Here is a 14,163-nt window from a genome sequence, read left to right on the forward strand (position 1 = left end):
ACTAGATTATCCTTGGGGTCCCTTCCAACTCTACAATTCTGTGATTTTGATGATTCTCACAGCGAGAGAAGCTTCAGAAGGCCCTCAGTTAGGAGATCATGCGTGGGGAGGGACTGGTGGCAGGGATCAACATGGAAGACCCCTTCTTGCAACTGCCGTACAAGAGCATTTTAATGCTTTCCACAGGCTAAAAATGGGCTACTTGGGATTTAGAATCATAGAATCATAGAGTTGGAAGAGACCACAAGGGCCATCGAGTCCAACCCCCTGCCAAGCAGGAAACACCATCAGAGCACTCCTGACATATAGTTGCCAAGCCTCTGCTTAAAGACCTCCAAAGAAGGAGACTCCACCACACTCCTTGGCAGCAAATTCCACTGTCGAACAGCTCTTACTGTCAGGAAATTTAAAGAAGGGACTAGTGGACACTCAAGGCAGTAGAAACATGAGATGATTGGACCCTACTGAACTTGAAGCATGGGAACCCCCAACAAAAAAAATATAATTTGACAACATATTTGGACTTTATGATATGTATTTGTACAATTTGGAATATTCAATGTGATGTGATTGGATTGTTAAAATGGAAAACTTAATAAAAACGATTATTTTAAAAAATGGGCTACTTGGTTCCCTTAACAATTTTGCACAAAAGGTTTCATATCATTTGAAGTTCCTGGGATTTTTTGAGGGAAATCATGTGCTTTAAATGTGCATTAGATGTGTGTGGTGTGGACCTGCCCCTTGTTAGGTTTGCGGCCACGGATGGCTTTGTGGTGGGTCACTTAGTTCATTTTGTCTTTAAAACTCTTTATTTATTTTTGCTGCAAAATGCTAATGGGGCTGCCCCTCTGGAACACACAGGGAAAGTACTGGATTTGTAAATATCTGTTGGTGGTTGGGATATGTCTTTCTATTGTATCCTAAATAAAAAACAGAACGCAAACTTGTGCAAAATAAACCAGTCGCAGTAGAATAGAAAATACCAAGTGTCAGTTCAAATGAATATTGGAATGGATTCAGGCATATTCATACACCCCTCAGCACAGACAAATCTCTCTCCCAGATCACCATTTCTTCCATTTCTTTGGATGCTGAAACTACCAAAAGATCTCTTTCAGCTTATCTTAATATGGAAGTTGGTCTGAAGAGATAAAGACGGTCTTTCAGATATTTGAGGTTTAATATTAATGCAAGTATTGAAAGATATACTTTCTTTTTGAAATTTGACTTGACACCTGATTGTTCCCATGTTGAAAAATTTCAGTTTGCTTTCCAATGTTTTCATACTAGAGTAGTTAGAGAATGTTTTCTGTAGCTCGTTCCTACAGGGGAATTTTTGTTTCAGGAACTGTACTAGATAATGAATGACCAGGAAATCAAACTAAATCATCGCATAGTGATCTATGATAGCTTTTTGGTGCATTTGAGTAATCAAGCTGCGATTCTTTTTTTGATTAAAAAAACAATGAATGAACTCATCTTACAAAATCAGAAGCTGCTTAGTAATAGAGGTGGAGTATTTGAGAAGATAACAACCAGGAAAGGTTGAAATTAGTACATTTGTGGTTCCCTAAATAAATGTGGAGAATTACATTCCTTGACCTATTGCCCCTTGTCTTCCTAAAAGACCTGGCCAGAATAGAAACCCACAGACAAGTGTTAACCAACGCCAGCAAAGACCTCGCAACGTTTTGCAGGATCGGTCTTGTTCACCACACGGATAGAGCAGCTTCGCTTGTGGAACATGGCAACACACTTCTCCCTGTCGTAGTTGATAGGTCTGAAAACTCTATAAACAATGAAGACAGAGAGTCAGGCCATATGGCAGAGATGACAGGAGAACTAAGAGGACTAGAGTCAAAATCAGCACAGTCTCCAGAGGGCCGCAGCGTTTGTGGTTTTAAACTTTAGGAATGGAATTTAGACGAAGAACCACTTCAGAGGCATGCGAATGCATTCAATAGCAGAAAACAATCTCTAACCTGACATGTTAATTATTACAGGCGTTACTTTCCAGCAATCTTACATACAAGTGCACTCCCTCCAATATTTATCCAATGAAAATAGGAACATCCTATTCCAGGCATAGGCAAACTCGGCCCTCCAGATGTTTTGAGACTACAGTTCCCATCATCCCTGATGGTCCACTGGTCCTGTTGGCTAGGGATGATGGGAGTTGTAGTCCCAAAACATCTGGAGGGCCGAGTTTGCCTATGCCTGTCCTATTCCATACCCTTCAACGTTTCTCCAATTGTTATGTACTGAAGTTCTCACCCTGGGCCAGCAGGGGGATACTGTAGATAGTTATGCAAATAAGGGATCGAAAGTGACGTTCAATGATTGGATAGTTTTAGAAAATTGTTACATTCTATGGAGTTACTCTCAGGTAAGGCTATAAATAGCATTGCAGCCCCAAGCATGTACTGGATAAACTAGGGTTGCATATGTAACCACGTGTCTCATATGTTCTTGGGTACTTAGAAAGAAATGCCAGCAATTAAAAAACACAAAAAACACCCATAAACTTGCTTTTAGAACTTGAACTTACAAGCTGCAGCATATCAGTTCTTTTGGTTTGCATTCACATCTTTGGCAGTTGTTAGTTTTCCATACAGCATTCACACGGTGCCACCTCCCATGTTTAAAGCACCCTGAAATGGGCAGAACAAACAAAAAATGCTGGTCAGACTCTAGAAATTTATAAAAACCAGAGTCAGAAACTGGGGCTTTTGCTTGCTACAAGACGACTTGCTTCAGTGAAGCTTCAGTCCACCTGTCCATGACTTTTTTGCTATTCGCTTATGAACTGCTTTGAGCTTCTTTTTCTTACCATCAAGCTGTTATTTAAATGTTAAAAAGGTAAAGGACCCCTGACAGTTAAGTCCAGTCAAAGACGACTCTGGGGTTGTGGCGCTCATTTCGCTTTACTTGCCGAGGGAGCCAACGTTTGTCCGCAGACAGTTTTTCTGGGTCATGTGGCCAGCATGACTAAACCGCTTCTGGCGAAACCAGAGCAGCGCACGGAAACACTGTTTACCTTCCCACCGGAGCGGTACCTATTTATCTACTTGGACTTTGACGTGTTTTTGAACTGCTAGGTTGGCAGAAGCTGGGACCGAACAACGGGAGCTCACCCCGTCGCGGGGATTCGAACCGCCGACCTTCCAATCGGCAAGCCCAAGAGGCTCAGTGGTTTAGACCACAGCGCCACATGCATCCCTTTTATATAAATGTTAAGAAGCAATAAATAAACAAATGTTTTCTACCATTCCATGTAAGCTGCCTAGAAGTTGTTTTTAAAAAAACAACTACAGTGGTACCTCGGGTTAAGTATTTAATTCGTTCCGGAGGTCCGTACTTAACCTGAAACTGTTCTTAACCTGAAGCACCACTTTAGCTAATGGGCCCTCCCGCTGCTGCCACGTCGCCGGAGCACAATTTCTGTTCTCATCCTGAAGCAAAGTTCTTAACCTGAAGCACTATTTCTGGGTTAGCGGAGTCTGTAACCTGAAGCGTATGTAACCTGAAGTACCACTGTAGGCTGTTTATAAGCCTTGTCAAATAAATAAATAAATAAATAAATTTAGAATATCTTGGAGCCCACGGTGTGAGTCTCAACTTCAGAACATCCATTCTTGCTTCTTGTGTTATACATCACTTCTGTTTACACAAAAACAGCCAGCCAGATCTACCTGTGCCAGCTCTCTCTCTCTCTCTCTCTCTCTCTCTCTCTCTCTCTCTCCCTCCCTCCCTCCCTCCCTCCCTCTCTCTCTCTTTCCTCTTCCTGGCCCTTCTGCTGCCTCTGGTCCCACTATTTGCTGCCATGATAGTTTTGGCACCGAGGTGCCAAACTTTGAATACAGGTAAAATGGGGCTGATATTTTGCCTGCCGCTTCCCAACCCAGCAAAAGGTTTTGAAAGCCCATATTCACTCCGAATATGCCAAATTCTAAATTTACTGTCAAAGTTCCTTCTCCACAATTTTCTACCTAACCCTGATGGGAACTGTAATCCAAAACACCTGGCAAAGGTTGCAGTAGAGCATAACCCTAGAATCAGAAGACATGCCTCTCCTATGGTGGAATTGGGCGATATAGATAGCAAAAGGCTCAATTCTCACTGGCTGCAAAGAGAGACTCTAAGCTCAGGGCATCACTCCAGCAATTACTCTGAGTAGCATCAGAGTAACTCATGGGACTGTCCTTCTTGTGCAACCCTAGATCATGCTGGAGAAAAATCGTGAGGAGCATCTTCTGCCTCCGTAAATCCTGTTTTTCTAAGCATGGCAACATTCAAACACTGAATTCTTACCCTTTTCGTCAGCTGGTTTTATTGAGCACTGGGCGTTACACAAGGTCCCCAAGAGGGCAAGGATCAGGAAGGAGAACAGCAGGAACTTCTGTGGGGGAGAGAGAGACAGAATTGGAACAAGCATCTCAGTTTTTACAGTGAATTGTTGGAATGGACATGCGAAGCAGCAAACACCATAGAAAGCAAAAGAAGAAGTAAAGTCTAAAAATATTGCTGGAAGATTAAACATTTTTAACAGCCTTTCCCCAACCTTGGGTCTCCAAAACCAGCATTGCCCCCCAGAGAGCCTGGCCAGTGCTGAGAAAAGAAGCGGGTTACCGTAGTTCAACAACACTGAGAGCCAAAGCTTGGAGAAGGCTGCTCCTAGGAAGATAATCCTAGTTGTATGAAAGTAAAATGCTCAATGACAAACCTGGACAGCATCTTAAAAAGTAGAGATATCACCTTGCCAACAAAGGTCCGTATAGTTAAAGCTATGGTTTTCCCAATAGTGATGTATGGAAGTGAGAGCTGGACCATAAAGAAGGCTGATCGCCGAAGAATTGATGCTTTTGAATTCTGGTGCTGGAGAAGACTCTTGAGAGTCCCATGGACTGCAAGAAGATGAAACGCATCCATTCTTAAGGAAATCAGCCCTGAGTGCTCACTGGAAGGACAGATCCTGAAGCTGAGGCTCCAATACTTTGGCCACCTCATGAGAAGAGAAGACTCCCTGGAAAAGACCCTGATGTTGGGAAAGATGGAGGGCACAAGGAGAAGGGGGTGACAGAGGACGAGATGGTTGGACAGTGTTCTTGAAGCTACCAGCATGAGTTTGACCAAACTGCGGGAGGCAGTGGAAGACAGGAGTGCCTGGCGTGCTCTGGTCCATGGGGTCACGAAGAGTCGGACATGACTAAACGACTAAACAACAACAACAACAAAAGGCTCAACCATCATTGTTTAGGACCATTTGAGGCGTTGCTCCTTCTTTTACTTTCCTAGAACCCATGACCACTGACCCAACAGAAGGTTAGGCACACAGAGATGTCAGAGAATTCTGACGGGAATAGAAATTGACAATGTTCACTTATTCATCCCACGCGCAGGATGGCTATCAATCCAGATAATAGGTTGGGTATTTGCTATTCACAAATGATACATGGCTGATGGCCCGCTCCCACAGATTTGCATTCTGTTTCCTTTGCATTGGTGTGGATTGATGCAATTATAACACAGCCAAACATCTGATCCCGAACGCCTCTGTTTTGGAATGTTTCGGCTCCCAAATACTGAAAACCTGGAAGTAAATGCTCCGGTTTTCAAACATTTTTTGGAAGTCAAACGTCCGACACAGCTTCCGCTTGAGTGCAGGAATCTCCTGCAACCAATCGGAAGCCATGTCTCGGTTGTCGAACATTTCAGAAGCCGAATGGGCTTCCGGAACGGATGACAGTGGTACCTCGGGTTACATACGCTTCAGGTTACAGGCGCTTCAGGTTACAGACTCCGCTAACCCAGAAATAGTACCTCGGGTTAAGAACTTTGCTTCAGGATGAGAACAGAAATCGTGCTCCGGCAGCGCGGCGGCAGCGGGAGGCCCCATTAGCTAAAGTGATTTCTCAGGTTAAGAACAGTTTCAGGTTAAGTACAGACCTCCGGAACGAATTAAGTACTTAACCCGAGGTACCACTGTACGTTCGACAACCGACTGTATTATTATATTAGTGGATAGAGAGTTTAATGACATAACTGCCCTGAGACCTGTGGGTATAGGGCAGTATACAAATTTAAATAATAATGAAGATAATAATAATAGTTTCATCAGAAGCTGGACAGCAAAAGAATAGAAACGGAGCTGTATGAAAAGACTGCAGAGCAGAACACAAATCAATGCCTTATACATCCCTAGGAAACCTTAAGCCAATTTAAATCAATGACTTTGTGTGTGCCTAACTCTGCGAAGGATCAGAGTGATATTTGAAAGTACTGAAGTCATCATGAGTTGCTTCCATGAAAGTATATATAAGATCACATTCTTAATCTAATACCATACATTCCACAAGAGAGTGACTCACCATCACAGCGGTGTTCCACACGTCCGGAGACCTCTGAGGCTTTTTCCAAACATTGTTTGTGAATTTATACTGGGGGCATCAGCAATAGTTGCCAAATTGCAGGAACCCGAACACAATCGGACAATGGGCAAGCTTGTCTCATTTGTCCTGGCCTCGTTTTCTAGGAGGGCAGCCTTCCAACGTTATTTTTAGAACCGTAGTGTTAGGCCAATGGATCATTAATACGGATCACCTGTGTTTGCCTGTAACCTCAAGAGAATGATGAAGCAGTCACCTCACTTTGATTCAAAAATAAGCGAATTAAGAAGAATTAAGTTCAAGGGATCTGTGTTCTGGCAGACCATCAAAGAGCTATTTGGGGAAAGCGCAAATGTCGGGGAGAGCACATTTGGGGAAAGCTATTGTTGCACTGACCTGCTATGAGTAAGCTATTCAAAGTTTAAATAAGTCCCCTGGAACAAACAATGAATTACCCCTCGCAGTCGTTTTATGTGATAGTCGTTTTATTTGGATAGGAATGAGACATTTCAGTTCTAGACCACTGATTCCAAAACGCATGAATAAAAAGTTATTTTATTTGCTTATTTGACTTGAACTCTTTGCCTATGTGACTTTCTCATTTGTTCTAAAAATGGCTTAAATATTCCATGTTCAGTTTTAGTGACCATAACAAGTGTCCCAACAGCATTCTGTTCTTTGACAACACAATAAACTAGATCACTGTCCTACATGTCTGCTCCATTGAGCTCAATGGAGCTCACCGCTGGATAACTTGAGTATAGGACTACCGTCTTAGACTCCTATTTTCCAGTATAAAATGCCATTCCCCCTCTCTCAACCTTTATCTGTCTTTCTAATTACCGTAACTAAGTTTGCTGCTTTTGTCACCATAGCATAAGCAATATAACCAGGATAAAAGCTGCTAAAATAAAATAAGTGAACAGATCAGCTACCTTGGTTGACCGAAACATGGAAGCATATGCTTATGAATAAACCAGGACTGGCCCACACATGAGGCCAAGTGAGGCCACTGCCTCGGGTGGCAGGATCCCCAGGGGCAACAGATCCTGATGTCAATCTTTCTTCCCCACTTGTTCCTGATGTAGATCATCATTCACCCCTTCTTCTCTAGTGGGGAGGAGAGGCACCATTTGGGGGTTTGCCCCAGGGGCCAAAATGTTTTGGGCCAGTCCTGGAATAAACGGACGTATTTGTAAGAATACCAAAAAGGCCTTTCAGTATAACAACAACAACAATTTTATTATTATTTTATATGCCGCCCATCTGGCTGGGTTGCCACAGCCACTCTGGGCAGCTCCCAACAGAATATTAAAAACGGAATAAAATATCAAACATTAAAAACTTCTCTGAACAGAACTGCCTTCAGATGTCTTCTAAAAGTCAGGTAGTTGTTTATTTCCTTGACATCTGGTGGGAGGGTGTTCCACAGGGCGCGCGCCACCACCGAGAAGACCCTCTGCCTGGTTCCCTGTAACCTCACTTCCCACAGTGAGGGAACTGCCAGAAGGCTCTCTCTCTTAAATACTCTCTCTGCTAAATTCTTTTTGCACAAGAAGAATATATGAAGAATTCTAAGTCCTCAGTTTGGGTATATTAACATTAAATCTGAGCAGAGGAGGGCTGCTTATCAGTGGGAAATAACACCCCCTGTGTTATAATGTTATAATATTATAATTAAGGTAGAGGTAAAGGGACCCCTGACCATTAGGTCCAGTCGTGACCGACTCTGGGGTTGCAGCGCTCATCTTGATTTATTGACCAAGGGAGCCGGCGTACAGCTTCCGGGTCATGTGGTCAGCATGACTAAGCCGCTTCTGGCAAACCAGAGCAGCGCACGGAAACGCCGTTTACCTTCCCGCCAAAGCAGTACCTATTTATCTACTTGCACTTTGACGTGCTTTTGAACTGCTAGGTTGGCAGGAGCTGGGACCGAGCAACGGGAGCTCACCCCATCGTGGGGATTCGAACTGCTGACCTTCTGATCGGCAAGTCCTAGGCTCTGTGGTTTAACCCACAGAGCCACCCGCATCCCTTAATGTTATAATTATATGGATGTTAATGGCACACCATGTTTGTGTTTTTTTAAACTGTGAGGTTACTTAGACAACAAATAGGTTTTTTGTACCTTGTATTGTGGCATATTGCTGACCCTGATGATTCATGTGTAATTATATTATCTTTTGGGGAAACGGAAGGTCTTACGATGATAAAGTCATGGGTTTTTTGTTTTTAAATTGAAAATGGTGTCCTGCTTAATAACTTTCAAGAGGCATTTTATTTGTGTGGCTTTCTTTGGGGTACATCTGAAAGTCAATTTTCCTACTGGTGGAGAAGTTAAATAGGTGACGAAAGCTGAAGGAAAATCAGTTTTAATAAGTCCCATACTCTGGAGGACCTAACTCTGCAATGTCAGGCCAGATGGACCAGTGAAACGCCACATTCAGCAACTGAGCTCTTTGATGCAAGCTCCTTTGCTGCCCTGAAATTCTGGCTCAGTGTGTTAGTTGCGATTTGACCTTATACTTAATTAAAACAAGACAAGTGTAAACTGCAGCCTTAAAGCTTGGTACAATGGTGGGAGTGTTGCAAAATAAAAATTTGCTTTAAACAAACAGGACGGGTAAAGAAAAGGTTCCTGCTAGTTCTGAGAAAATGATGTATTTGCCCTCTATTCTTTACCCAGCAACCTTTGAGAGCGTCTGATGCTGACAATTCCACCAAACTCAGTTCTGCGGGTGGCAAAGCTTCTATATTGAAATCTATGGAACCCAAGAACCATTCCTCGTGTTAGGTTCCTTCCACTTGGTTCCAATACAACACCAGCAGCGTATTTTCTTGGAAATCGCTCTGCATTTAGCCTCCTCCTCCACCCCAGATTTGTATGGAATTCCCCTGTCATTCTTAGTAACTAAACAACAACAACAACCACATATCTGTGAACACGTTTGCCAAGTTCATCTGAGGAAGCTTGCCAACATTCCTTAGATGAAAATAGGGACATTTCTCACTCCCCCCCTGCCAACTGACCCTCCTTGACCGTTCCATTTTTTTGTCATCCCCCAGAGCATTTATACCACCCTTATACCAACGACACACACGCACCCCCTTCCCAGTCCTGAGAAAACACATTAATTCTGATTTTATTTTATTCTGTACTGTTCTTTGGTAGATTAACAAAAAGGAAAACACATGCCAATCAATAAATTTTAGAAGGAAACAAAATTAGATGCAGATGCACAAAACATTGAAAATAATAAAATAAAATAAAATAAAATAAAATAAAATAAAATAAAATAAAATAAAGACTCCTTGTGCTCCACTCCCCCTTTCTTCCCACCCTGGGGGCTCTAACCTCTGCCTGCCCCCCCCCCAGAGCTGGTGTATTGCATGGGGCTGGGCTGTGGTGGTTGCAGCCCAAGGGAGGAGGCAGGCAGCAGTAGCCATGGAGAAGCCATGGAGGGCATGCAAGTTATTCATCCTGTATGTTTTGCCCATTGGCTCAGCAGCTTTGTCTGAACCAACCCATTTAATATCTTGGAAATCTGCGACTAGGGTGAATCCTAAATGCAGGAATCTTTAAACTGGTGCTGGATTCTGATCAGGCATCACTTCCTTTCCACCATGTTGCTGCAGCAAGTTGAGCATTTCTTCCCCTGGTGGCAAAATCCAATTAAATCCTTGATAGTGTCCATCTATAAGCCCAGATGTCAAAGCTTAATGCCAGATGGAGTCCGAAATGATGTTAAGTAGCACAGAGAACAGCGCAATTTCCTAAATGAAACACTTAACCCCTTGAGTCACATCAGTCGGTGGAGTGAAGCAGCCTTTGATAAACAAAATGGAGAATTACCGAAAACCGTTAATGAGAACTCCGGTATATAACAGCCTGGGAGCCCTGAGGGAGAGAGAAAGGGCAAAGTGGGGGGTGGGACTAAAGTGGGATGGTGGGACAAGGAAGGGAGAAGCCCCCTCTCTGAAAAGAGCAATTGGTCCTTCTCCTGCCAGCCTGTTGGATGGGAGGAAGCAAAAGAAGGAGAAAGCAGAAAACAAGAGAGAAAAGGGATGGTTCTACCCTCTGGCCTCTGGTCTCACCCACCGCAGGCTCTGGACTACCCAAGGCATGTGGGCCCCAAGGAAATGGCACCCACGATAATAATGCAAAAGGTTTCTCATCACTATTGTATGCTACTGGTTCCCAGAGCAGCTCCTGATCATAGCTGTCAACCGTCCCTTATTTGGTGGGAAAGTCTCTTATCCCAGTGCTGTGTCCCGCTGCTGTCTCTTATTGATGATGTCCCTTAAATTTCCCGGGTTTCAAAGGAAGCAGCTCCTCTCCCTCCCTCCCTGCCGGCCAGGGAGGAGGGAGGCTCCAACTGTGTTGCTTGGCTGCGTTGCTCACCCAATAAGGAGCCTAAGAACGACTGGGGGGGGGGAGCTTGCATGCCTTGTGCCGATCAAATCGGCTGCATTGCCTGGGGACTCGCCTTTGCTCAGCGCTTCCCAGCGGAGAGGTGACGGTGGTTTCCCTTGCTGCATCCCCTTTGCCAGGTTGCTGTGCTGTGGGAACCACCGCTTGAGGCTTCGTTTGGCTGCTGGCTGGGCTTCCTGCCTTTGGCTCGGAAGTTGAACATACCTGTGCTGGGAAAATCCCTTATTTTGGCTGCCGATCCCTTATTTTCGAGGCTGCTGGTCCCTTATTTTCAAATCTGTAAATTGACAGCTATGCTCCTGATGTTCCCCACTCCCAATATGCTTGCAACTGAATATGCTCACCAACTACGGCTGGGTCACCTAGTCTACATTTGAGCTAACATATTCTGGGCCGGCCCACCCATGAGGCAAGGTGCCTCAGGCAGCAGGATCTACACATAGGGTTGCCACTTGTCCTATATAATACAGAGCAGGCCCCTTTCCCCTCTGCAATGCCCTTTGATTCCCACTTCCTGCTTGTTCCCAAAGTAGATCTTTATCCCCGCACCCGGTTCCCAATGTATAGGTTCCTTCACCCCTTCCACCCAAGATGGGGAAGGTGTCATTTTGTCGTTCACCTCGGCTGCCAAAATCTCTTGGGCCAGCCATGAACCTATTGATCCCTCACTTGTTAGACTGAGATCTAGGGCAGGGAGATAGTTGAGCCAGAGCTTTCATGGCTCCGTGGCTGGAGCTGAGATTTTAATTGCATTGTCGGAAGAGTCCGCTTTGGTTATTTTAGCCTGAAGAGCCTGAGTGTCTAACCTTTTTCAGAAACGGAAAAAAGAATTGAGAATGAACAAGTTAATATGTCTACGCTATCATTTCACCCCTTGTAACAACTAATTATGTCAGAAGAACAGGATGAAAGGAGCCTGAATGTCTGAACAGCTAGTCCTTTTTTCTTGCCTGCTAGAATGGGAGACAGGGAAACACATTTTTGAGGCTTACTTAATTCAAGGGTGAGGGAAGCTGTCTTGATAAAATAATCTTGGATGCTTGATTGTGGAAACCCCCCCCACCCTGGTGATGTAAGGCTAGAGAGGATTCTGGTAATCTTTTACTATTTTTCAGGCTTTTAAAGATAAGTTTTCAACTGGAACTGATGGAGAGTGTTTATGAAGTAAACCCCTATCCAATAAAATCTATATATCAGTGTATCAAATACAGTACAGCCCAAGGAAATGTTTATTAACCTATGTCTCTGGAAAAAAATGTTACTCAAAATCAGAGTAAATTGATACTCCAGACTGCTTGGCATTTCCAAGAGTAATTCAGTGAGGGGACGGCTAGAGAACAGCACTGGAAAGGGCCACAAACCAACTGCTTTTGCCAGTCAGCCCAAGAAAGGATTTTTGCACCTGCTTTTTGCAAGTTGCCCAATTCATGATCACATCAATAGTCACTTCCAGAGGTTCCATGTTCCCTTGCCCCACCTTGTGGCCAAGACTAGGTAATTTCATGTAAACCCAACGGGCTTTAAAAACAAAAACTTTTTTGCCTTCATATACAGTACTCTGCAGAATTGCTGTAGGAGTTCAGCCTAAGACTTGCAAGATACACCACATAAAATGGTTTTAGTCCATCCAGTACACTATTAACTAGGTACCGGAAGATCACAAAGCTGAGTTCTGGATTCCAAAGGGCAGAACTGCAGATTCCAACATTAATTACAATTAATTTGAGGGTGCGGATTTGAGGGTGCAGATGTTACACTGGAATCATGCTGGTAAGACCTTCTGGAATAATTCTTGACATGTTTATTACAAGATAGTGTATATACTGGTACACTGATCATGAAGAGTTTTGAAACCTACTGTTATGTGAGTTTTCTTTTTTGTAACTTTTGTAAAAATAATATACCATTTTGTTCATATCTATACAATTTTCACAATCAATAAAATGTTACATTTAATTTTAAAAAATCAGAGACCTTGAATCAATTTGTAAATGTTGTAAATGTCGGCAATGGAATGCAACGGATTTGTAAAAAGTTGTCAAATTAAACAGAACAAACACTTGGTTCTTCTTGTAAATTCAACAGTGTAAACGGGTTTTGATGGATGCAATAATGGAATACTGAACAGTATAGTTTTTGTAAAATATGCAGGGATTTATGATACGTAAAACGAACCATGGAAAGAGGAGACGAAGTCATTGATAAGGATGTAAAATGAGTATTTTAAATTGTAATATATATAATATAGCTTGGGTTTTTCTTCTTTTCTTTGTCCTCCGGTTTGTTTTGAGCTGCTCTTATTTTAGTTGCCGGGGGGAAAGGCGGGTTATAAATAAATATCTTCCTCCTCTTCATTGCCTTCACCCTCAGAACCCCACATGCTTTGGTTGAGATTCCTGCACTGCCGGGGCGCATAGCTGTCAACCGTCCCTTATTTGGTGGGAAACTCCCTTATCCCAGCGCCGTGTCCCGCTGCTGTCCCTTACTGATGATGTCCCTTAAATTTCCCGTGTTTCATGCTCGCCCGGCTCGGGAGGGAAGCTCAGCTCAGGGTCCTCCACTGTGAGAGAGCGCATGCGCACAAGCTGACGCATCTCCGTCTCTCCCTTTTCCCCCTTAGGGGCGCGTCATGAGGAGATGGGTGGCGGCGGGCGGGCAAGCAGCCCCTCTCTTGCGAGACTTCCGCTGCGCTGCCAGGGGAAGCCGGAGGCAGCAGCTGAGAAGGCGGCCTGAGGGAGGAGGAAGAGGAGGAGATGGGGAGGGACGCAGAAGGGCGGCACTTCAGGGCCGCGGTAGCGCCGCATCTGCCTCATGCCGGGCTCACGGGCAGCATGGGCAGAGTCTCTCTCCCTCCCTCCCTCTCTCTTGGGCGGGGAAGGGCCAATGGAACTCCTCGCACCAGGACAATGGCAGCCCCGCCGTGCTGCTTAGCATCCCCTCCAACCAGTGCAGCATCTTAATGTAGTGATTTCCCCCTCTGCATCCCTTTCATAACTCTATTTTTATAAATCATTTGTCCATCCACAGTTCAAATTTTTATTACAAGTTTTCTGTCAATCCTACCAATGTATGTAACTCTTTACAATAGCTTTTCAAATAAATTATAAACTGTCCCCATTCTTTATTAAAGAGGTCCTCTTCCTGGTTTCTAATTCTGCCTGTAAGCTTTGCCATCTGGACGTCGTCCATTAGTTTTGTCTGCCCCTCTTCTTTGGTGGGAGTTGTAGACCCTTAGGGTCATCTTGTCCAACCCCTGCAAAACACAGTCAGTGGCAGCCCAAGCAGCAGGGCTCCATCAGTGGTGGATTTCTGTATAAGCTAAGCCAAAATCCCTTATTTTGG

The 14,163-nt window shown here is 44.0% G+C and overlaps 1 protein-coding gene across 1 annotated transcript; it reads right to left on the bottom strand.

Annotated features, from left to right (window-relative positions):
* Window positions 1-1,662: 1,662 nt before the first annotated feature.
* Window positions 1,663-13,634, bottom strand: MSMB (microseminoprotein beta; the record flags this gene model as incomplete). Its single annotated transcript, XM_081192403.1, has 4 exons — window positions 1,663-1,792; window positions 2,552-2,654; window positions 4,315-4,402; window positions 13,602-13,634. The coding sequence occupies 4 exons, from the start codon at window positions 13,632-13,634 to the stop codon at window positions 1,663-1,665; spliced, it is 354 nt and encodes a 117-aa protein (XP_081048529.1).
* Between the last annotated feature and the right edge of the window lie 529 nt (window positions 13,635-14,163).

The sequence above is a fragment of the Podarcis bocagei genome, assembly GCF_964188305.1.
Source record: "Podarcis bocagei genome assembly, chromosome: 4".
NCBI classification, from domain to species: domain Eukaryota; kingdom Metazoa; phylum Chordata; class Lepidosauria; order Squamata; family Lacertidae; genus Podarcis; species Podarcis bocagei.